The sequence below is a fragment of the Drosophila navojoa genome, chromosome 4 (assembly GCF_054131105.1).
Source record: "Drosophila navojoa isolate 15081-1374.11 chromosome 4, UAZ_NAV_1.0, whole genome shotgun sequence".
NCBI classification, from domain to species: Eukaryota; Metazoa; Arthropoda; class Insecta; order Diptera; family Drosophilidae; genus Drosophila; species Drosophila navojoa.
Window position 1 is genome coordinate 176,075 of NC_142892.1, and position 24,511 is coordinate 200,585.

At 41.5% G+C, this 24,511-nt stretch overlaps 1 protein-coding gene across 3 annotated transcripts; it reads left to right on the forward strand.

The window, feature by feature from the left end:
• Positions 1 to 1,823: 1,823 nt before the first annotated feature.
• On the forward strand, positions 1,824 to 24,287 carry Egfrap (EGFR adaptor protein). 3 transcript variants are annotated; one of them, XM_030384089.2, is made up of 6 exons: positions 1,824 to 2,325; positions 18,212 to 18,424; positions 18,480 to 18,777; positions 21,868 to 22,141; positions 22,230 to 22,510; positions 22,840 to 24,287. In XM_030384089.2, the coding sequence occupies exons 2-6, from the start codon at positions 18,237 to 18,239 to the stop codon at positions 23,062 to 23,064; spliced, it is 1,266 nt and encodes a 421-aa protein (XP_030239949.1). In that variant the 5' UTR covers positions 1,824 to 2,325; positions 18,212 to 18,236; the 3' UTR covers positions 23,065 to 24,287. The 3 variants fall into 3 exon arrangements, with proteins under 3 accessions (XP_030239949.1, XP_089115647.1, XP_089115648.1); XM_089259521.1 differs by lacking the exon at positions 1,824 to 2,325 and adding an exon at positions 3,258 to 3,743; XM_089259522.1 differs by lacking the exons at positions 1,824 to 2,325; positions 18,480 to 18,777 and having other exon boundaries at positions 18,287 to 18,424.
• The last annotated feature ends 224 nt before the right edge of the window (positions 24,288 to 24,511 follow it).

The following is a 24,511-nucleotide window of genomic DNA, read 5'->3' on the forward strand; positions in this document are numbered from 1 at the left end:
GTGCAGCATGCACACCCACACACCCACCAATATACACACCAACACACACATGCAAAAAGCACTCACATCACATCACATCACATCCCGATTTGGATTCACGCGTGGTCGCCTCTATAACTCATCCCTCATCCGAGTCACGCCGTCTGCGGTCGCCGACATGTTACGCTTGCCTGCTCGAGTTCAGCTAACAGCGGGTAGACTTAACTAAAACCGCCTTTCATTTCCATCACCAGGATGCCCCACTTCAGCCACCCAGCCAGCTGCATTGAAAATCATTTTGAAATGCAGCCACGCACGCAAAAAATGAGCTCGTTTGAAATCCAAACATTTTAGCAGCCGGCTAGTCGTCACATATTGGCCCCCAACCACGCCACCTCTCGCCCACCCCATACCTCTCCCTGCACCTACCCTGCCCATCTCGTAGAGTTCCTGCTATTTATTCATTGGTGCGTGTTGCCAAATGCCAAACATTTTTAGATGCGACTGCGAACGATGCTTGTAAATACTTTGGAGTTGTGCAGAAGTGGAAAAAGATTTGCTAACGCAGCTGTTGAAGTTGCGTTGTTGTTGTAGCTGCTATTTGGCATTTGTCAGAGATTTTCGCAGTGTGCTTCTCTGACTTGACAACTCACAGAGTGGGCCACTTTGGCGGCAGCATGGCTCAGAGTGTGTGACGCTAGCATTTTTAATGCGCTTTTAATTAATTATTGGCGCTAACCAAAAACTTGCCAGAGTGATAAACTAGTTGAACGTGTGTCAGCACAGCAGAATTCAATGATCTTAATATGTGAACTAGAGATAGGGAGAGCTCACTTAAGAGTAAGTCTCAAATGTAATTTTCAGTTCAATCCAAATTGCTGAATTATGAGCAAAATCTGACTCTTCACATTAACTTTTTTATAAAGTTATATTTAAGTGGTCATCCATCGACGACAACTTTTCATTTCCGACGAATATAAAATACCACCCGTAAAAAACTTTTATTAAAGCCATTATTGAAGCTATTAATTAGTTAAAGGGCATATGAACATTTAAGCCGCAAGAGAAATTATCAATTAGAAGCTCTTAGGCTTAGACCAACAAGTGCTGCATAAAATTTATGAATCTGCTGTTTTGATATCGTAAAATAACTTGTTATCATTAGAGAAGATAAGGCGCGGTGGCTGCCGTGGACTCTGATTGGCTGCTGTGGATGCTGGAATACCCAGTTTGCCATGCCATGGCTCAATATGGGATCCTCACACACACATACTCACACGCACACACACGGCACAGACGAGGAGACTAACACAAATACGAAACACCCGCGAACAACAGTGAACGACGGTATTACTTACGTTCCACAATGTCCATGTGAATGGAAGGAAACTGGTTGCCAGTTGCACAGTGATTCAGCAGCAAATGAAACGAACTGAAATCACACAAATATTAAATACGATAATTGTAGTACTTGTATTACTTGTAGAACTAAAATAAATTAATAAATTAACTACTTAAATATGCCTAAATTTATAGCCAATAGAAAGGAAAAATTTACTTATTACTATTACATATAAATTAAAGTATAGATTATATTTTTAATAAACAAATAGTAATTCAAAGAAGAATGGTTATAATAGTAACAATACGAGTATAAGTAATTGGTTTGATGATAAAAATCTCTTCAACTGCAACACTAAACCACAGTGCGACGTCGACGTCAGCTGCTGTTGCTCTTGTAGTTGCTATTGCTGCCATGACAGCGAACAGCCGAACAGCCGCTGCCTGTGTGACTGCCTGACTCTGCCTCGCTGTGTGGCTGCTTGGCTGCTTGGCTGGCTGACTGCCTGGCCTATTGAAATTTATGTGGCCGCTTTTAGTCGTTTACGCTTAGCCAGCGGAAGCGAACGTCGCAATCGCAGTCGCAGTCGCAACTCGAAGAGTGGAAATCGAAATCGGAGTCGGCTAAAGCCGTGTATTGAGTGTGTGAGAGTGCGAATGTATGGGTTCATCATCTTTGTTGTGGAGTGCACAGATGTGCTAAGATCTGGGTGCAACTGCAAAGCCTGCGAAGTTTGTCTCGTAATGCACAGCAATTAAAAGTAAATTTAAGAAAGAGTGCAACCATTCGAAATAAATCAATATCTAATAGATATTATGTATAAATAAAAAGATATGCAATTTTATCATTGAAAACATATCTGAAAGCTCGCATAGCTGAAACTAATTAATATTAGGAATTAACATTACGGCGGTCTGTGGAACTCTTGGAAAACCTGTTGCTGCAGCTGTTGACACTTTCGAAACGGATATAGCCGAGTTATAAAGCGCATTCCTATCTAAAAGGTTGGTATGTTATGCAGCAAAATGCATAACTAATTAATTAAAACATTTACTGTAATCATCTAATCGCGAGAGCTTGGCCAAACAACAATCCATTTAATTGAATGAAGCTGCCATGCGACTAACTAACTATGCAAATCTTGTTGAGGAAGTCAGGCAAAGAATGGCAAAAAATGAAAAAATAAATGAAAAGACTCTTTAGTGTGTGTTACACTTTGCTGCCTGAGTGCGGTCGAAGGAGAATAACAAGTTTTTAGTATTCGCTGGCGAAGCGTGAGAAAATTCACAGCGCATTAATTAGCAATGAAATCATTTTAAGTTAATCGACAATGCGGGTAGGCTAAGATACTATACAATACTTCCCAGTCATCCCAGCCCCACCTGCTCCCTGATTCATACCAAACTCAGGGGGTTTTCGTGTGTGTGTTTGTGGCCCCTGATTGGCATTGGATAGCAGAGAAACAAAAAACTAATTGCCTGAAAATTAAAAACGTGTCAGCTGACACGCTATTGGCTCCTTCTGCAGCAAAAACAGCAACAGTAAGAGTAGCAGCTGCACAGTTGCAGCAACAACTATTGCCGCTTTCTGAATCTGACAGTAGCAGAAATGCTTGCTTTATAATTAAAGGCATTTGCATGCAAACTATTATTTTTCAATATGCAAAATGCTTAAAATAACAATTTGCTTATTTAAAATAAGTTCAACGTATTTTAGTCTGAGTAACGATACTTAATTTAAAGCTTTCTCAAAAAGAGAGAAAAATACTTTCTTCCCATTGTATCCAAAAATATCATGGACGATTTCAACTTCATTTTGGCATGAGAATTCTTAAAATATTATTTCCTCCCTGCACACACTTCAATGTGAGTCAATGCCTTCTTATTGCTTCCAAATAAAATGGAAAATGTTCAGATACATACGAAGCAGAGGAGCATAAATTTTAGTTGAGCAATGCGTGTAGCTCGACACAGCATGGGCTGCCGACGTTCAGAACAGCCAAAGCAATTCGTACAGTCTCATTAAGGTTTTAATTTACAAGTTTAAGCGGAGATTTAAGCGTTGCGATTTATACGCATCGAACGAGGGGCAATAATCAATGGTAACAGCAACAGCAACAGCAAGAGCCCGCAGGGCTGCTGGCAGCAACAGTAACATGCGCCAATATCCACCTACGCAGTCCGAGAAACAAAGCCGAGACTTTTAGGCCTGGCCATGAGCAACGACAACAACAACAACAACTACAGCAAACATGGCTGCAACACTAACGACGACGACGACGACGATGATGACGCTGACGCTGACGACGACTAAGATTTGTGCAAATGGGCCGACGTTAATGCTTTTGCGACATGAGCAACATGTGAGCGATGGGGACAAGTGGAGGTGCTTAGGTTGTGCAGAGGTGTACGACAATAAAAAGGTAAATGCAACATTGATTAAACACACCCTGACAGGGCTCAATGATTGCCTCGGCATGTCTGTGTGGCCAACTGATTGCAGCTGCCGCTGACCTCGGACAACATCAGCAACACCAACACCACCAGCAGCAGCAGCAACAGCAGCACTCTTTTTACACACCTGCAACAGCTGCCAATTACACATAGAACGCATAGGACGCACGTGCATGTGATTTGCAGAGACCAAAAAACCGTTCTAATTTCTCAACTGTCAGTGGCATAGAGGCAAATGCAACACACCTCACACTCACACTCACACACACACACATGGTAACAAAAGGCCGTACCGAACTCGTTAGCTTTGCTGCTTTGGATGTTGCAATTATGTAGCGCGCGTTTACAAAAGAAGGTCGTCATCGTTGCTGCAGTTGCTCTTGTTGCGGCTCATGTCTTCATTTTGGGCTTTTTGCTACACATGTTGCTGGTGTGCGCAAGCAGCAACAGCAGCAACAATGCTTTTTATTTGTTTGTGTTGCCAACACTTTTGGCCTTTGGCGTTAAAAGCTCACCCCGCCGCGTTTGTTCAGCTCATTGCCTTTATTAAGCGACGACCAAGCGAAGCCAAAGTCACTTGCTGAATGCACCAGCAGTACCAACAGCAGCAATAGCAACAACAGCAGAGTGTGGCTTGTGCGATTTTTTAATACTTTTTTAGCTGCAAACAAGTTTTCTCTCTTTTGCTGGCACTTTGAGCCCCTCTAGTGTTGACGTCCCAGCTAGTTGCCAGCTCCCTACTATTTTTTTTAATTTGCGCCGCTTTAATTTTGCCTTTTTCTTTGCAACACTTGTCGTTTAAATGCAGCAGCCGAGCAAAGTGTTGCCAATAAATTAAATGCAATGCAAACAACAACTACAACAAATAGAAAACCAAATTAAGAATCATTTTTATATCAAAGAAGACGAACCTTGAATACACTACATTTTAAAACGTAGTTAGCTACGTTTTATGTAGGTTAATACGAGACAATATTAATAAAGTAAATAGAAATAACATAAACAAATTTTGGAAGATTATGTTATTTTAAATAAATATTAAATGGCAATGCCTTTTAAGTATGATTACTATGTTTTACTCTGCATATCCATGTTATGAACGTCTTACATTCCTCTCATACAGAGTCTACGCGGAAATGCACCCCAACTTTCTGTTAGGATATTTAGATAAAGACAGAACCCTAGTGGAGCTTCGAGTCATGCTTGCAAAATTATCTATGTGGCCGGCAGCTCTCAGTTCTCAGTTCTCAGTCCGTTTTGTGGCACGACGAAATCGCAGCAAAGGCATTTTTATTGATATTTCGGTCGGTTCGGTTTGGCTGGCAGCTTTATGTTGAAATATGCGCCGCCACCTGTTGATTTTGTTTGCAGATTGGGCCCCCGGCCGGAGCCAGCCACTTAGCCTCTTGCAGGCTAAAGAGCTCGAATGGGGACCTCGTGATTTGCAGCACAAATTAAAAGCGAGGGCGATGCATATAAATAGCAATTTGGACAGACGAATTAAACCAAATGACTTCAACTACACAGACAGCGCTGTAAACTTGTCGTGTCACAGAAATGAGCTGAAGTTATGTCAACAGCGTGACTACGAGGAGTGCTCTAGTGTGCGTTTCTGTGTGTGCTTGTGTAGACTGTAGACTGTAGTTGGACATGAGAAGCTCATGCATAGTAGAAGATTTAAGAAATATTATTGGGCGCTAGGACTTTTACAGGTTCCCTTAATTTTAGCTAAATCAATTTGTAAATATAGTACAATTTAGTATAAGCAAACAAAGTAAGAGGAAATAATAGAAAATCAATTTTGTTCTCGTTCCTGGTTCTATTTTCCACATAATCAGTTTTCAAGTGATATCTTCATTAATTTCCAACTGCTCCATTTCGAAGTCTCTATCTTTATATCTTTCTCAAACATTTGAACAGTTGTTAAGATCGTTCACAGAATGCTTCGATAAGTTGTTAATTAAACATAAAACTTAAGCCTCTTTCCGTAAAACTTTAACAACTCAATTGAATGCAGCCCTCCGGTGTACATATATTTTGTTGCATTCCTTATCAACTTTATCGGACGTCAGCAGCCAATTAGGTGCTCCCTCGAGATAAGAGGAGCAACTGCATTTTGGAGGCACCCGTCGAGCATCCATACGTCCACTGTGAGCAATAGACTGGCACGTTGACAGACAGAAGGACAGATAGATAAGTCAAAGGCTGATAAGCAGCAAATTTGACAGGCATAAAACAAACTCACCTGACGGCCAGGTAGAAAATATGTCAAAATGACCACAGAAAATCGACGAATGTAGGGGAATCGAAAAAAAAAAAAAAACAAAAACAAAACAAAAACAGTCACAGGTAGAAAGTAAAACCTGTTTAAGCTGAACTTTTATTGTATTTCGTGGGCAATTAAAAGAGAACGAAAGACCAAGGCGAATCCGCAGTTGTCGTTCGATGACTCGCAGCCACATATAAACTGATCTAAATAACATCCAATTGGCTTATTTATGAGCCAAATACATTTAAATATTAACACAATATTTAGGGAGGGAGTGGGACACGCCCTTAATGAAATGCTAACGATATGCATTAAGGAATCGAAAAAGACACGTTTACAAAGTCAAACCGTTTTCACAACAGAGGACAATTATGCAAATGCTGGAAAATTGTTTTGGCCATTCGCACGGCTTTCCTAGCAATTTACCAAATCAATTCCAGCTCCCAAAACAGTCCAAGGGGAGGTGGCGGCAGGCAATAGCCAGCAGGCAGCAACAGAGCATCAGAGAGAGGCAAAGCTTATAATAATAATTGAATACATTGACGCCCGCCGGCAATATTTGACGATTTTTGCAATTGAATTGAGCAACCTGCAGAAGAGGCAACTGCAACATCAGCAGCCACGGCGTCTGATTCTAAGGCAGATGCGGAGGCGTGTCGAACGAAAAATGGCCAAATGGAAATGGGCTACGTAATCAAATGCTGTGTACCACAGTCGCTGTTATTATTGTGGTGGCTGCAGCTCTTGTTGTTGCCGTTGTTGCTTTTAATGTGAAACCATGAGCTGTTGCCTTTGGCGGGGGCTGAGCGTGGCAGCGCCTAGCCAAAAGGCAAAGGCAACAAAGGAAGCCCACGAAAAATTGTGGGTAATTCGGTTATTCGTGTTGATTGCATCTAAACGGTGCCAAAAATAAACGAAAAGGAGTAGGGTCGCAGACCTTGCGCAGTACACTTCAAAACCAATATTTGCTTATTTGAAATACTTTTCTACAAAAGCCTAGCTCAATTAAAGTTCTGCCTCAGTCGCAACAGCCATTGTTATATCTACTCACTGAAGCTGAACTGAAGCAAGCTGATATACCAGTTCTGTTTCTTATTACGTAGTCTTCAGCTTAATCAACCTTGCAATATGCTAACGAACCTGCCACACTTTGAATTATCTGTCTTGAACGACGACCACACAGCAAAGTGATTATGGTTCCTCTTGCCTAACTGTCTCTCCCCTGTCAGGCTCGCCTCTCTCTATCCCTCTCTCTCTCTTTCTCTCTCTTTCTCTTTCTCTCTCATTTTCTCTCTCTATTTCCCTCTCTGCACTCGTCGTCAGCTTATTTTTGCACATGCAACTGTAGCTCTTCATCAAAATAATGTAATTATCCAAATTGTTTTCTTTGAAATTTGTTTACATCATTTTTTTTCCACTGTGCTGCAATATGCTAAAATGCCAGCATGCAATGCGAAACGGTTCCCGTTAAGAGGCCACTTGAAGTTGTTGAAGTTGCACTCACTGCCAGGCGAAAAGGGGGATGCGGATTGTAGGATGCCGGAGCAGAAAGAATTACTGAGGGGAGCTGTGCGGCAGTCCCAAGCCCCAGAACCGCGAGCAGCTTTGCCGCTTCCAAAACAACGCACAAGAGCTTCAGCTTCAGCTACAGCTTCAATTTCATTCCACATGCAGCAGCAGCGGCAACGACAACAACAACTACGTTGGCTACCAGCACATCATCACCAGCAACAGCATCCCCATTCACATCCGCATCCGCATTCGTTTTCGCATCCGCATATCCTCGTGCTCATCCTGGCGCTCCAATACAGCGGCATAATCTTCATTATCATTAAAGCCGAACGCGGCTAGCGACGCTAAACTGTTTAACTCTTTGTATACCCTAGGGACTTGTTTAAATCAAAAGAGGCATACCAGTCTTTCATAAATTACTTCCCATAAATTTCAGCTCAGTAGTCGATAAGTTTCGATATATTCTTATCAAGCACTTTTAAGAATATCTCTGATACATATATATCATAATTTCATCATGACATTATTCTCTATTGTACGAAGTATCTTCCAGTCAATCAACCTATGTTTTGACAGCATTTACTTGTTTCAGCTTCCGTTCTGATTTCATTCCTGCTGCTGTTTGCGTCTCTCGCTTTTTGCATACTAAACTGCTCGCATGTGCCAGATAGTATAAGTACATATAAGTATATAGCAGCATTATCCGACCCAGCGCGCATTTTAATTGCATTCCACATAATACACACATAGGCACATACACCCCAACACACACACACACACACACTGCGGATTTTGCTCTCATTTGTTTTCTCATCTCGAGCGTCAATTTCATAATGAAAATATTTTTGGCAAGCCAAAAACAAAAATTTTCATTTCTTTTTGGCTCTTTGTAAATATTACAATAATAAATTTAAGAGAATGTATATTCTCTTGCATTTGTTCGCGAGTTAATGATTATGACAAACTAACTCATATGCAAGTTAAAAGGCAGGCAAAGTCTTTCTTTTCCTTCAAATTGAAATAAATGAGAATCTGGGAAATTACCAAATACTTTTCTTTAAAAATGTATCCAGACAACTGTCTTAATCATCTAGTTCTTGTCCTTTCTTACGGTTCTCACATAATTTAAGAGGAATCCTACCCATTCTTTTTATACACGTTCAAAAATTTTTTTAGCAAAAATTATACGAAAACCTGTTGAAAATCAAAAAGATATAGACTTTTCTGAAAAAGATTCCAACAAGTTCTTTATTTCTGGTAGAGAATGAAATACCTAAATTGCTGCTCTTGAGTTAAATGCTTTTTCGAATTGAGCCGGAAAAGCGCTTAGGTCGAGTCTCTGTAGCGCCATTAGAAAGCAGTTTTCCGATTGCCACTACACCAGAAAAGTGCCACACATCAAAACTCAAGTGCTTGCCTCCGTTTACACTTGGGATAAGCAGCTAGAAGCTGTGATACGATGCGATTCGATTGAAGATGTGAGCTGCGATCAGTTGGCGGTCTAATTGCTTTGAAATTTGACTGCCCGGACAGCTGTCCAAGCATGGCAGACACTTGGATCTGGGATTGGGCTAAGTAGGCGCCTACTATTGTGGGATAGTCGTGGAATGGCCGGAAAAAGCGAAGAGCCTCTAAATTGTCCCGCTGTCAGTGTGGAACGGCATGTCAACAACAATAATAATCGTAGTAACCAACAGTTGCGCCATGTCCCGGCAAAAATACACATACTACACATAGTAAGAAACTATTAAGGCCATGTGCTCCTGCTCCAGCGGAAAATGGAACTGCAGCAGGAGGCGCAAAGGGCAGTAGGCGCCGAGCAGGTTCTGCGGGTTGAAGGAGCAGCGGCTTGTCAAGCTGCGCGGTGAGGCAATCAAGGCGCACACAAATCTACCATACCCCGTTCGTCTCTCTCTCCATCACTCGCACTTCCACAACAACGATTTGGTTTGTGAATCGTCGTGTGGGGCGCCCCGTCTGTAGTCGTAAAAGACGCAGTCGTGGCCATTGGCGGATGAACTGAATATTGGCCGCTAAGAATAGAGCTAGTCACAGCAACGCCAGACAATGCTGGGCAAAGGACAGATCACTTGCAAAGCAAACAGAGTTGCCAGATTGCTGATGCTAAGCTATAGGCGTATTCTATATTCCATAAAGATTGAAGTATAATATAAGTATGCTTGCCGTTAGCTTGACATTTATTATAGTTGCAAGCATTTTAAGCTGTCATATTCTAGATAATCTAATAATTGTATATTTTATATTTTTAACTTTCCCTTTTTCTCGGTCGTTCCATTCCTCTACATATCTTTCGATTTCCTTTTTCCCCTGCCTCTCTCTTATAATCGTAATATATCCCTTTTTTAGTAAATGTGCCTCCCTCTGTCTATCCCGCTCTCAGCTGCTTATTCGCCTATGGCCTTACCACAATCCATCAGCTGTTGCCGTGGCCAACACTTCCTCGAGACCGAATCACCTAAAATTGCTCCAACTTGATTAGAAATTCCAATTAGAAGTTTTCTCATTTCTGGCAGGCATAGCATTCACCATGCCAAAAGTCAAGAGCCGGCAACAATTTCCAACAGAAACGTCATTATCATCAGCATGATGATGATCATGTGGCATGCACAATAAAAATAAACAGATCATAAATAAAATATGAATTCAATTCATATCCGAAAGGATTTGCGGTTGAGATGCCGACGCTGACACCAACGCCACGCACAAATATGGGAAGAAAACAAGTTCCAGATGAGCACTGAGCACTGAGTAATTTAGGAGCGCAGAGGACTTAAGCAGACTGGATCGCGTAGATGCGGTGCAAAAGAAAACAAGAAAAACACGTAGCCCACTCTTGCTACCTCGCTCACTCTCCCTCTCTCGCTTCACAACTCTAGGTCTATATTTGTATAAGTGAATGTGTGTGTGTGTATTTGTGTCTTTCAACTCACTTTTTCACAATTTCCCGATGCCGGTTGTGAAATTCGCCCAAGCATCGAATGTTTCATGGCCAAGTTAACAGGCGCACAGAACAGTCAGGCAGGCAAACCAAGTAGTTGGCTAAACCAGCCAGCCGCGGAGAGCGATCTACTAGCCAACAGTCGAGAGACCATCATTAACTCGCATATTGTTGTTGTTATTGTTGTTGTTGCTTCTGTTGCTGTTGTTGTTGTTGTTTTTGTTGTTGTTGTTATTGTTGTAGCTGACTGCATGCAACATGCAACATGCAACAACTGCAATTCAAGTTCAAAGAAAGGCAACGAGTTATTGTTTCTAGACAAGATTCTTTCCACTTATTACACAAGTCATCAGCGAGCCAGCCGAGCACCGTCATCCACATCGCTGTCATCTTTTGACATCGCTCACAGATCTTTTTCGCTTTTTCTCTCTCTGATCTTTGCCCCCTTAACGGCGGTTCTTGTTGCTACCAAATTCAGACAGACGTTGCCGCATCATTATCAACCGATTGTACATCTTTTATATATATATATATATATATATATATATATATATATATATATATATATATATATATATATATATATATGTATATGTTCAGCTACCGTATCCTGCTCGCTTCAACACAATTTCATGTACCGGAAAGTGACGCGCACATCAAAAACTTATGTTGAACGCCTTGCCAGCTACCGCTGGCAGCCTTCAAGTACACTGCTAGAAAGCCTATACATATATATATTGCCACAAGCAATCTCGTAAGGTTCAACGAGAGACAACGACCAAGACAATTAATTTTAGGCTATGCAGCCAGCGACTTGAATAGCCATTATTTTATTGCAAAGCTCTATTTGCTAGTTGGGAGAGACTCACACTCATTTTCTCTCAGTGTTGCCCTGCGCATTTCGACTGCGAGTGCATCTGCGTCTGCGTTTGCTGCAGCGGCCGCGCCTTTGATGGCACTAATTGTTAATTAATGGAATGCAGTCGGCATGTGGCACGACTAGCCATGCCCGTGCATCCCTGGCTTTGCCTCGTAAGATTAGGGTCCCAAGGTGAAGCCCCAGTGCCTTTTGGCTAACTAATTCGATGCACCAGCATACAAATGGAAATTAAAAGCCAGTTTTACATCAATGGAGTCATCAGGTGTCTGAAATTTTTCCAATTTGTAATTATAAAATGTTTCATTTTATTGTTAAAATAATCAAGAGAAGTTTTTAGATTGTAAACATAGCGTGGAGATTGATATTAAAAACGAAATGTTTAGTCGGATAATTGGGACACACTAGAAAACACTATAGAGGGCAACAGAAGGCAGATAAGCAGGAGGAAAATTTACAAATGATTATATATTAGAGCAGGGTCCCAGTATTACCCATATTTGATCTCTCTCAGCTGAAAAACTTCTTCTGCTAGCTATATATTAAAATCACAATATCAATAATTTAACTTAATTTAAAACTAATAACACATATTGTATAGTAATAAAAGTTGTTGAGACTTCAACTTGAACAAATTACGTATAATACTTGAAAAGTCTGTAAAAAGGTAAAAGCTGAAAACTGCAAACAGAAAACCAAAATAGCTGAAATCTCAAAGCAACAAAATTTTCGCGAGAAACAAGTCTTGGCTGTGTCTCAGCAGCTCGCATCATCTGGTGACAACAGAAGTAACTTAAGATCCCGCCGCAACCAAGTCATGTGTCCCGCTGCATTTCTCAAGCGTTTCAGTTGTCCCCAAAGGTGCTTATCGATAGCCCCCGATGTCTGAGGAGGCCGAGAGCGAAGGATGCGACAGTCAACTGTCACACCTTAACGTTGCACGCTTGCTGCAGTTTGCAAATATCATTCGTTCGCTTATAATACTTCATGCTTGCCGCAAATCCGAATAAAAACCTCTAAAGTGGCCAACTGATAGATACCCAGTTTTCAGCTATATAAGGCATTAGACTAGAAAATATCATAGACGGTAGTAGAGAAAATAGACGTTTCCTATTTCCTATTCGAGGTACATTTCATCCCTAAAAGTCTTACTTCCCTGTCCAGTCGTTCACATCAGTCTACAGAGTATCGGAAGCGAAACGCTGTAACATATTTCATTTTCAGCATCAACGAGGCAAAAGTTTTTCAATCATCCGGAGACGCATCTCCACCTGGCCCACCCGCGTCGCTAGCATCCTTTTGCCAGAGACCCGGCACTCCAGCCACAAAGTGTGTCATCAGACGGCGTTTGTTGCATAACTTTTATTGAACTGTCGCAACTAGTGAAGGGGCGGAGGTAGCTGGAGGGTGGCTGCGGAGGTTGGGTCAAGGGGTTGGCGGAGGTGGCAAGTGGCAAGTCAAAAGCCGCAGACATTTGTATAAATTATTACACTCCCATGCGTCTCAGGATAGTGTGTGTGTGTGTGTGTATATATATATATGTACATATATATATATATATATGTGTTGACTATTTGGCCTCGCCTCACTTCATTGAACCGCGAAGCGATATGCATTTATGATTGCATGTGACATTTGCATGCAGCACAGGCCTCACCCTCTCTCTTTCTTACTCTCCCTCTGTCTCTGCTTTCTTTGCTCTCTCTGCCCCTCTCTGACTCGCCTTTGAACTTGCGCAACAGCTGACGCTTTTCCCGAGGGCGTGAAAAATGTTTCGCATTTCTTTTAGCAATCGCAGCCAAGTTGCTTCCAGCAGCTCTTTGCTTTGGCATTTGCACGACACAATCATTAAATAGCCATGGCCAAGTGCTGACAGGAACAACAATTGCAACACCAACAACAGCAACAACAAATTACAAGCGCACATTGTCAACGTTGCACTTTAGGCGACATAAATTTCATGTACATGGCCAGCGCAAGCTACATAGGGCAGAAATAAAATTAAGGAAAAACTTGCTCAAGTGCTCTAGTTGAGTGGGCATGACTAGAAGATGCCCTAGTTTGACTTAGTATAGAGTTGAGAGAAATACGTTTGCATAACTATTTGTATACAGTCTTTTCTAAATTATTATCTGTTATAAGTCTATTTTTTGCCCTCTCTCTAATAGAACCATTTAGGGAACTCAATACATCCACTGTATATCTATGGTCGACATTTATTTACGATGCCTGATTATGCCCAAATCTTAGTTCGCATGTTGCATCTGACCGTTCGTATTCCTCAGTTTATTACTAACTATAAGTAACTATCCATATACCCTGCTCGGTACATTAGTAATGGGTAAAGGACTTTATAAAAAGAGGCCCACAGTAGCCATGAGGTGTCAATGTACAATTGCTGCAACAACTGCAACAGCAACAACAATGGCTACAGCAACAAAGTGCTGGCAACACAAAGACGCATTCGTTGTTGTTGTTGCTGATATTGTTGTGGCATGCCAAATGCGGAGACGTCGCCAGGCAGCCGCCTGACAATGTTCGTCCTTCGCCCTCACTCGCTGCTGGGCCCAGCTGCAGCAACAGCAGCAGCAGCAACAATTTCTGCACGATGTAGCGATTTGGAGAGCCATTTCTGCTGTTCTATTGACACACGCGGCGTATGAGTAACGTCTTGGAATGTTGCCGCCGCGTCAATGCTGTCGTGTCCGTCTTCGTTGCATTCCGTAATTACGCAGCATTAGCACAACAAATCGAGCGAACAACATTGCATTTAATTAGTGGCATTGACAGAGTAGGTGAAGGGGCAACAGCAACAGCGCCAGCAGATGCCACAGCTGCAATGCAACTGCCACTGCCACTGCCACTGCCACTGCCTCTACAACCGGGAGCGAACATGTCAAGCTGAATTGTTCGCATAATTCATAATTGAATTGAAATCGCGTCTTGCGTGAAGGCTACATAAATTTCAACATTGTTCGTGCTACTGCCACTCTGACAATGAGATTGATGAATGCTCCCGCCAGCTTGATCAGAAATATTAATTGAAATTTAATATTGCCTAGGAGGACGACGAATATTGCATGCACAATAGTATCAAGTATAGAGCAAAATCTTGTTTGAAATGAAAGCTAATTTAATTAGCTAGAAAATAAAGACAACATTCTTAAGGCATTTTAAGTTTAAGCAGTTTAAGTAAATAAAATATCAGCCAATTGGAGTTCATAAATTTAAGGCGGAACCATTTGGCTTTACACTTTTCTTGCTGTAGTTGTTGCTGTGGTTGCTGTCTCATTGTTAAGGCCAGTGCTGGGCACTTTATTCTTGTCGCTGCTCGTCGCTGATGTCAAGCCGAAAGCGGTGCACATTTAAAGTCTCATTGTGGCTATTGTTGCTGTTGGAGCTTGCAACTTGCAGCCTGGAGCTCTGACCAGGGCGCGCCTACTTCTGTTATATGTTGCCTACAACATGCCACATGTCGGCACATGAAACTGGGCTGCGGATTGTCACGTAACAGGCAGGCAGAAAGCCAGGCCAGGCCGGCTAGCTGGCATCCACACAAACATTCCCGATTCCCACATAGAGCGTGGTCAATGATCGACTGAGCCGTTAGTTATCGCCCAAGCAAACTACGTTGGAAGCACGTTATTACAGTGCAGCAGCAACAGCAGCGGCCACCCAGGCGGAAAATCTGAAACCCAAAAGTTCAAAGACTGCTGACATTTTGTGCCGATATTATTGTTGCTGTTCTTGTGTATTTTTTGTAGCACATTCATCAGCCGATTGATTAAAGCGCTTTAAGAGAGTCACATAGGGCACCATGTGTCGAATTTCCGATTGAATTTCAACAAATGCATAAAAGTCAGAAGAAAATATGGACTCAACGAGAGCTGCAAATAAATAAGAGTATAGCCACTCAGAATAGTTGACTGCGAAATACCCTGTCCCAAAAAGTCAGCATATATATAGTTGAGCAGACGAAAATCAGATAGGAGAGCAATTAGTTAGGTCTTTACTATTAATATAAGAATCACAGTTCAAAGAGTATTGAAGTTATGAGAGAGAGCATGTCACTCTGAAGCTCACACTGGAGATGTGAATACCCCTTGCGATGCACTTAAATGGGAAACAGACAGAAAATAGGAAGCAACAGACAATAAGAAGACAAGAGTGCAGACATGAGACACGAGACACTTTCATATGGCAATCAAGCAGGGACAGCAGTGCCTTCACTCCATCCAAAAATAAATTTCCAAGCGATTTAACAATGAATTTCGTAACAAAATCTCTATGGAAAATAGAAATAAAAGTGCCCGCCAAAGACAAACCATAGACGGAAACAGAAAGACAGACAGCCCAACAGGCACACCAAACCGTCTTTATAGAGTTAGCTTGACAGCAGCTCTCGCATAATATCAATTTCAATAAACTAACAAGCAAATGTATGTGTGCGTGTGTGTGTGTGCACATATAAAAACTTATTGGCGAAAGCGCAGAGTAGCATACAGTAGCTTAGCACTGAGGATGTGGCGGCACTCATAACATTGTGGAAGTTCAAGCTGTTCCAGACAAACAGCATATAAAGGTAAATTTCAATTTGATCAAATGGCGCGCTGAAAGCAGTGAAAGACAATAAAAAGAAGCCAAGTTGGGATTAAGTTACTAGCAAACACAGGATGGAGAAAAAAGTGAAAAATATAAGAATGCCAAGTTAATATGAAACTAACACAATTAGATAAAAGAGAGGAAAACTCTTTCTAATGGCTGAATGTGCGCTTCTCATCAATCAGTCAGTAAATTTATAAAACAGTCTAATAAATGAGGAGCGCTGTGGTGAGCCATGGACATCGTTACAAAGAGGATATTTATATGAGAAATATACATATATACGTATGTCATTGTTTTAACACAGTCTAATTCCATATATACTTTTGTACAGAGCAGCAAAAGACGCACGAAAGCGTGCTTTGAAATTTGTCACTTGGAAATGCAGTTGTTGTTGTTATTGTTGCAGTTGCAAGACTTAGAGACCATGTTGATGCATTTCGTGTATGACAAGTTTAATGAACATGTTGGGCGTGTCCGCTGCAGCTAGAAATCGCAAGACAATAGAAATGTGAGATAAGCCAGTTGGCAGCTGTTGTTTGCTTCTGTTGCTATTGTTGTTGTTGCTGTGATTGTTGCTGTTGTCACTGATGACATTCTGCAACTTGTACAAAAGCAACTTTACAACTTTACATCAAGTGCCAAAATGTCAGCACATTTGTGTCCCACTGTCTTAGTCGTCGTCGTCGTCGTTAGTTAAATTAATGCAGAGCCAACATGGCGTATACTTGTTAATGAGCCATGGACATCGTTACAAAGAGGATATTTATATGAGAAATATACATATATACGTATGTCATTGTTTTAACACAGTCTAATTCCATATATACTTTTGTACAGAGCAGCAAAAGACGCACGAAAGCGTGCTTTGAAATTTGTCACTTGGAAATGCAGTTGTTGTTGTTATTGTTGCAGTTGCAAGACTTAGAGACCATGTTGATGCATTTCGTGTATGACAAGTTTAATGAACATGTTGGGCGTGTCCGCTGCAGCTAGAAATCGCAAGACAATAGAAATGTGAGATAAGCCAGTTGGCAGCTGTTGTTTGCTTCTGTTGCTATTGTTGTTGTTGCTGTGATTGTTGCTGTTGTCACTGATGACATTCTGCAACTTGTACAAAAGCAACTTTACAACTTTACATCAAGTGCCAAAATGTCAGCACATTTGTGTCCCACTGTCTTAGTCGTCGTCGTCGTCGTTAGTTAAATTAATGCAGAGCCAACATGGCGTATACATGTTAAATGCAGAACAGCAGCAGCAGCAACGGCAGCAGCAAGGAGAAACCAGTGTCAATCGCATTTGCATAGCTTAAGCCCAAGTTGACTTGTATTCTTTTATGCAAGCTGCTCAGCAATTTCTTCAGTTTCCATCATTAATGTAACTTATAAAATAAGCTTATAATAGTGATATGCGAAGATTCAACAAACTGCTCTTTGGTTTTTTGTAAACAACGCATTTTTTTGCTTGCGATGTTCGTGAATGCAGCTTCCCCTATCTTGAGTGCTGTGTTAGCAACAACAATTGACAACAATTTGGGAAGCAAATTTAATCCGAGCACTCTACGCTCAACTGGCTTCGGGCCGTTTACAACTTCTGCTTCTACTTTTTGCAAATGTTGTTATGTAACCCAAAGCCAGCAGCAGCCTTTTGTGCCTTTCCATTGTTGCTGCTCTAAATGTGGTAAGAGTATAGACTATGGCACAATAAGCAGCTGGCGGGTGTGCCACAACCTTAACCCAATTTGCAACAGTTACGCCAAAAGAGCAAAGAAGGCGCTACGCCAGCTTTAAAATTAATATGCTGAAAATCTGGAAACGATTTGCAACTAATAGGCAAGGGCTTAAAATTGCATTAAAACTTTTACAAACTATAAGCATGTGCGTATGTGTGTGTTTGGGGTGTGTGTGAAAATTCAATAAGCTGAAAGTTGTGGGCAAAAAAGTTTTACAGCCTTTAAGCCCACACAACTTGAGTGACTCTTAAAGCAAAAGTTTAACAAGGCAACAAGCAGCACAAAAATACGTCTGAGAGAAACAGAGACAAAGAAAGGGAGAGAAAAAGAGAATGATAGAGAGAAATTCCAAGCATGGAGCGAGTCAAGAAATCATAAGCATTAACATAAACCCAAAGTGACCAATGTGGTGATAACTTTTAGTTTTTGGACCAAATAAGTATTCTTTTTAACAAGCTTTCAACTTGGCTCTTAACTCTTTCGCAGATGTTGTAGGTGGACACCCACGGCCATGCAGGATATACGAATACGTCTGGAACCGCAACATAATACAGCCGCGTTCACCAACTCCCCAGCAGAGGCAACATCTTCGGCCGCAACTCTGGCCAATGCGGAGGCAGCGCTCATTGAGACTGGCGAAACGAAAGGTTCTGCGGAAGGGTCGCAGCTAGTCCAGCTGCTACCTGAGCTAAGTTTCAGGTAAATCATCATTCCGCGCTGAAGTGTGCCACAGCCAGTAAAGCTTCTCTTACAGCGCACCCACAGCGAGCAGCACAGCTCATTATTATCAACATCAACATCAGCCTCACTCCCATCAGCATCCTCATTCGCATTCGCTTTCCCACTCGCATTCGCATCCTGTGCAGCCACGTGCCACGCCCCGTCATCAGGTGGAGCAGCTGCAACTGCTGCACAGCCATCATACAGCGCACAGCCAACACAATGGCCAAGAGCTGGGCGAACAGCAGATGCCACGTTCACCCAGCTCCGAGGAGGACAATTCCCCAACTGAAATGAATAATTGTCGTCGTTTGGTTGATAAACCGCCTCTGGTGAGCATGCTCTCGATTTTTAAATGACGTAGCAGAGTAACAGCTGCAATAGAAATTCTATGTTCAATGATGCTTAAGTTTGACTATTGGCCTAATGACTTCTGGAGCAGAAACGATGGAATAACACATATAAAATGTCATGATGTACAATCGAACTAATTCAATATTAAAGCTTTGCCTTGTACGCTCCTGTCCTTGCATAATTTTTGCATAATTGTGTATTAGTCCTGGTCAAATGAATAAATCTGCTAAAATTGATTGATTCTATTGGTTTACTTAGCAGAAATCGATTTCATTTGAATGTCAATGAAGCTGCCAAACGAAGTAAAATGGCTAAAAGTGAGCAAAAAATGTTGCATACTTTCAGGACTCATCAAAGCTTTGGCAAAGGCAGCCATAATAGGGAAAAGAAAAACTCAAGAAATATTATTTAAATATTTGTCAAAGAACTGACCATCGTGCAGTAATCAATGTATCTGAATCCATCAATCAATCAATCCTGTCTCTTATACTTAGCGTTTCTCTGGACTAGTTCAATTCACATTCGAGCGACTTCAAACCTAAAGCAGAAAATTTTAAATAACTTTACAAAGGCTTTAACTAGCAGACAAATTGCCAGCACTCGAAAATCAAATGCAATTTAGTGAAGCACTTCCAACAGCTTGGAACGATGGCGTACTCGAAAAATGTTTGCCACTAAACAAGACCCAAAAGCGTTCATTAAATTAATTTGCAAAAATGCAAATTTCCAGCTAACGGCACTTTGGCACGCGCCGCCAGCAATTCCAGCAGCAACAACAACTGGAAAGCTGAAGTGCAACGCGCCATTTTCTGCTGCATTCCCTCACCCACACACGCTCGCTGAGCAAGTACAGGTGGAAGTGAGAAGGCAAGTGTGCAAGTGTGTGTGAGTGTGTGAGTGTGTGGGAAATGAAAAACTTGCAGCAGGCATGCCAGGCGAGTGGCAGCCAAATGCCGTTAACTTAGTGACTTTATGACACATAAATCGCTGCAACAATGCCAACAAAATCCTGGCGCTGGCATTACGTGTCCTGCTTTCTACACACACAATTACACCTACACACGAATATACATACAGCTATATATCTATAGGCCTACAGCTGACAACTGCAGCTGCAGCTGGAGCTGCAGCGAGGCAAAAGTTTTCTGCCAACTAAACGACAGACAAAGGACAGAGAGTCACTGGGGAGATAGACAAAAGGTGGAGAGAAAGGACCAAATCAAATGCCGGCACAAACAACTTGGAATGCACTCACTGAGAGTGCTCTACTTGAAAATACTCTGAAAGCAAACATAGACAGGAGCAGTAGGCATATGCGAAATGAAGGTTCAGTTGATTCAGAAAACATATATAGAGCAACTTATTGTTGTTGCCTCGGATGAAGAGACGGATATACTCGCATATATGCCCAACAACCATACCAGACACTCACTGTTACATATGCAGGCATTAGCTAGTCATAGCCATAGCGCGGGCACCCACTAGTTACAGAGTATTGCAAAGCTGTACTTTGCCGAACGCTTGCAACTTAGGACACACCCCCAGTCCAATTGTTCCATTGTTCCCATTATGCCTACCTTTCTGCCTGCACTCTGCAGCATCTTCGGCCTCTCTTGCTCTTTTTCCACTTGTTTTCATCTCTGCTCCTCTTCGATTCTCCCACTGTATTGCATTTTTTATATTTACGCCTTTTTCTAGCAGTTGTCAGCCGGATTTGTCGAGCATCGCCTGCCGACTGCCACTTGGGCGCATTGTCTTGTTGAGGATTTTGCATATTGCGAGAGTCTTTTCCAATGTCATTAGCATAATGGGGCCATTAGGTTGCCACCCCAGCCCCTCCGACCTACCCCTTGACACTGATTGCATGCTTAACGATAAAGCAGCTCTGACTGCCAATTCAATTAGCTGCGATTGCGAAATGATGCACAGCAGGATTGCAAAGCCGAAACGAGGACAAGCAATCCTAATATGAAATCTTTTATCTTCAAGTAGCTCTAACATAGTCTAGTGCTTGATTAGGGGACAGCCTGCAAGCTTCCTTCTGCGAGTGCAAGTGAGACAAGTAGCAATGCTCTAGGAGCGGAAACGGCAAGATCAGAAAATAAAAAAATTGAGAGCTCTACCCTTAACAGAAAATACACACTTCTTATATAAACATGAATAATACATATCTACATAGTCAACTTCTACAAAAGCCTCATTATGTGAACTACATAATGTTGCTATCCATGAGTCTGATAAAGTGGACTTAGTTCGGCTTGAGGCTCATTGAGCTAAATGCCACATCAAAAGCGAATTTCGGTGGCTACATAAAATCAACATAATTATTGCAAATTAGGTAAATAACTTATAAGAAATAGGATGGGGCTACGGGGAAGGGGAAATGGCGGAACTGGGAAGCAGCCAGTCAACACTTCAGCGGAACTGTTTACTAATTGGAAACGCTTTAAATGCCGCCCCACAAGCAGGCGAAACTTTTTGCTTTAACTCATTTCAAAGTAATTTACCGCAGCCCCAAAAACCAAAGCAACTTCCAGTTGGGGGTCGGCAGCTTGACGAGAGGAGCCTTCAGTGGTTGAGAGGGGGTGTGGCATGTGGGGTAGTGACGACATAGTTAACATTTTATTGGTAACCAAAAATTTAACACATAGATTTTCAAAGCGTTTGCTTGCCAGGGTACCCTCTAAACACAGGGAGAGCGTCAAAATGGAGTGTATCCTTCAAAGGGCTAAACATGTTATACACCTATATACATTTATGATCCATATGGATCCTACAAGTTGAAAAAGCAGTCTTATAAATTCTAGTTTAAAGCCAGAGGCAAACTGTTTAACAGGGCATGTCGTCGTCTAGCAGCTTAATGATACTTTGGCTTAGTCCTCGTCGACTAAAGTGATTTCCTTGTTAGCTGGCTTTGTGGCCAGACTCAGCGAAGTGAATGGCAATTATTGCGTGGCGTTGGGTTGGGTCGAAAAGTTTTCTCGTTGTTGGCCAAATTGGCAGCCAACACGAAGCCGAATCCTAGTTATGCAAAACTATCGATGAACTCTGTGCCGATCTACTTTCAGGTGAAACGCCTCACCATGGGCATTGGACTGCTGCGTGGCACCGAGGACAGCCGCCCCCTGGTCCACAACACCTGCTCCTCATCCCTGAACTCGGGCTCATCGCAGACCATATCGGATGGCTATGTGAACGAGGCCATCTGTGAGCCGGACAAGTATGTGGCTAGCAAATTCGGCGACTCCTGCCGCCAGTCGCTGACGGCTCTGGAAACGGCTACACAGCGCTTACAGTCGGAGCTACCCAACAACAAGAAATATTTGAGAGAAACATGCAGCGGTAGGCATTGCAATAGTTCTGTTTAGCGATATCTCCTGATCCCGCCTGCTGATACTAACATATTGTTTCTATGTTCCTCCTGGCTCAGCCAACTCCAGTCCGAAGCTGTTTGCAGCGAGTTCCCCTTTGCGTCTGGACAACCTCAGCCTGGCCGAACAGCAGGAGCTGAAGGGAGCCGCCTGGTATCAGGCGGGCATACCCAGGGAGATATCACTGGAGGTGCTATCCCGCCAGAGTCCAGGCGCCTTCCTAGTACGCCAGAGCAGCACCAAGCCGGGTTGCTTTGCATTATCCCTGCGTGTGCCACCTCCCGCGCCACGCGTGGCCCACTACTTGATATTGCGAACACAGCGCGGCTATAAGATCAAGGTGGGTCAACCAACAATCAGGTTGGCTGCAGGTGCCAATCATGCAGCCCATAGATGAGGCAAGAGTAAATCTTAAATAGAAAGGCTCTCTTCCTCCCTCACACTAGAGAGCTCTCATCGTGGACTGTTGCTCTATCACACATATAAAAAGGCACTAGCCATCTCGCTCACATACTCATTCTTGCGTGCTCAATTAGCGAGTCGATGTAACACCCGAGCAAATGCGACCTGTACTATTATTTATTATTTTGTTTATGGAAAAGTTTGCAGTCATTAAATATTTTTCATTAAATATTCTTTCTCTCTCTCTCTTTCTTTCTCTCTTAACAGGGCTTCACCAAGGAGTTTAGTTCGCTGCGAGCATTGATCACGCATCATTCGGTAATGCCAGAGCTGTTACCTGTGCCACTCACCTTGCCACGCCCCCCGCATATACGCGCCCACGCGCAAACCTATGGCCACGGGGGCGGAAACGGAAATGGTGGTGGAGGGGACTTTGAGATGTACGGATCGCTGAATGATTTTCGCAAAATGATGGCCGATTTGAATGTGTGACGCAACAACAGGCATGAGGCAAGCGGGAGCAGCTAATTAATTAAGTAATTATTGTCACATTGATTGTATTAAGCTCAGAATCGGAAGTCTGGCGGTGCTGCTGTATGGACAGGATTACAGACTGTTTAATTTGCCTAATTGGCTGTGCTAGCGGTTGACTTAGCGAACGAAAACACAAAAAGAAACACAAGGAAATAGCCCAAAATACAAACACAGAAAGAAAAAAACAGCGTCGTAAAAAATTATAATACAAAATCAATTGAACTGAGCGAGGGAAGGAACAAAAAACAACAGAATATGCAACATAAATTCCCAGTGAAGTAAAAATTCTAAAAATTCCAATGAAATTATTTTTTACATCAATACGAACTGTCTCTATGAGGCAAACGGTTCCTGTAAAGTTTTTTTGCATATATATAATAAACCTCAGATGTTCATAATATATAAAATTATATAATGTATACCTTGAAGTGTAGTCTAATGGAGGTATGAGAGTATATATTGAACAAATTTTGCAAAGCTCTTCTAAAAACATACACATATGTATTTGCATTCTCCATGCTATATATATATATATATATATATATATATATATATATATATATATATATATATTATATATATATAGTATATGTTATATGCATTATATACCTATCCACTCTATCAAGATTGATTTGACTACACAAAACACTTTTTGCTTCGCTTACAGTTTGAGAGTTATTGTTCAATGCTAACCGTTTTAAGGTTTGCGGACCAGCTACCGAGAGATTTTTTCCATTTTGACTCATATTTCATTTTGACTAAGTTTAATTACTTTTTAATTGAAAGCTAAACCATTGTGCATTTTTATTCTAATGAATTTTAAGGCTCTTTTTATGGCACCTGTAGCCACAAAAACAATTCTGAAAATGTTCGCAAATCTGATTAAATGTTAATTTTTTTGTATTTTTGTTAGGAATGCGTTTGGATAATGCTTCCACCAGCTGCAAGTCTTCATTTAGTAAAACAAAATTATACAGAAGAAAAAATATACTAGTTTTAGCAAAATCATTAGAAATATTTAATATGACTAACACAATTAAATATTGTATCTAAATGTATATGGTGTAATATTAACGAACTAAGTAGCTAGGCTTATACAACAAATTATGCATTATTATTTTTTGCTACCTATGTATGTATATGCTGTTTGTAATAAGTGTAATAAATAATATAACAAATTGTGCAACATTTTTATTTTACTTTTGCTGCAAAGTCCCTGAAGAATTTTTAGTTTTTACCTATATAAGAACTTTTTTAAAAGAATCTACCATTCTATAAGATATATAATTCTTCACTATTTATTATTAATTCTTTGTTTTTAAATTTACCACCATCTATGTCTAGAAACAGCTGATTAAAGAGAGAGCAACAGCTGCTGTAAGGCCGCCTATCGATATTAAGTGTG

Bases quoted from the DNA above. Each gene is read 5' to 3' on its own strand.
- Egfrap (XM_030384089.2), top strand. From the start codon at position 18,237: ATGCAGGATATACGAATACGTCTGGAACCGCAACATAATACAGCCGCG. The intron at 18,425-18,479 runs GTAAATCATCAT...CTTCTCTTACAG, and splicing joins CTACCTGAGCTAAGTTTCAG to CGCACCCACAGCGAGCAGCA. The intron at 22,142-22,229 runs GTAGGCATTGCA...CTCCTGGCTCAG, and splicing joins TTTGAGAGAAACATGCAGCG to CCAACTCCAGTCCGAAGCTG.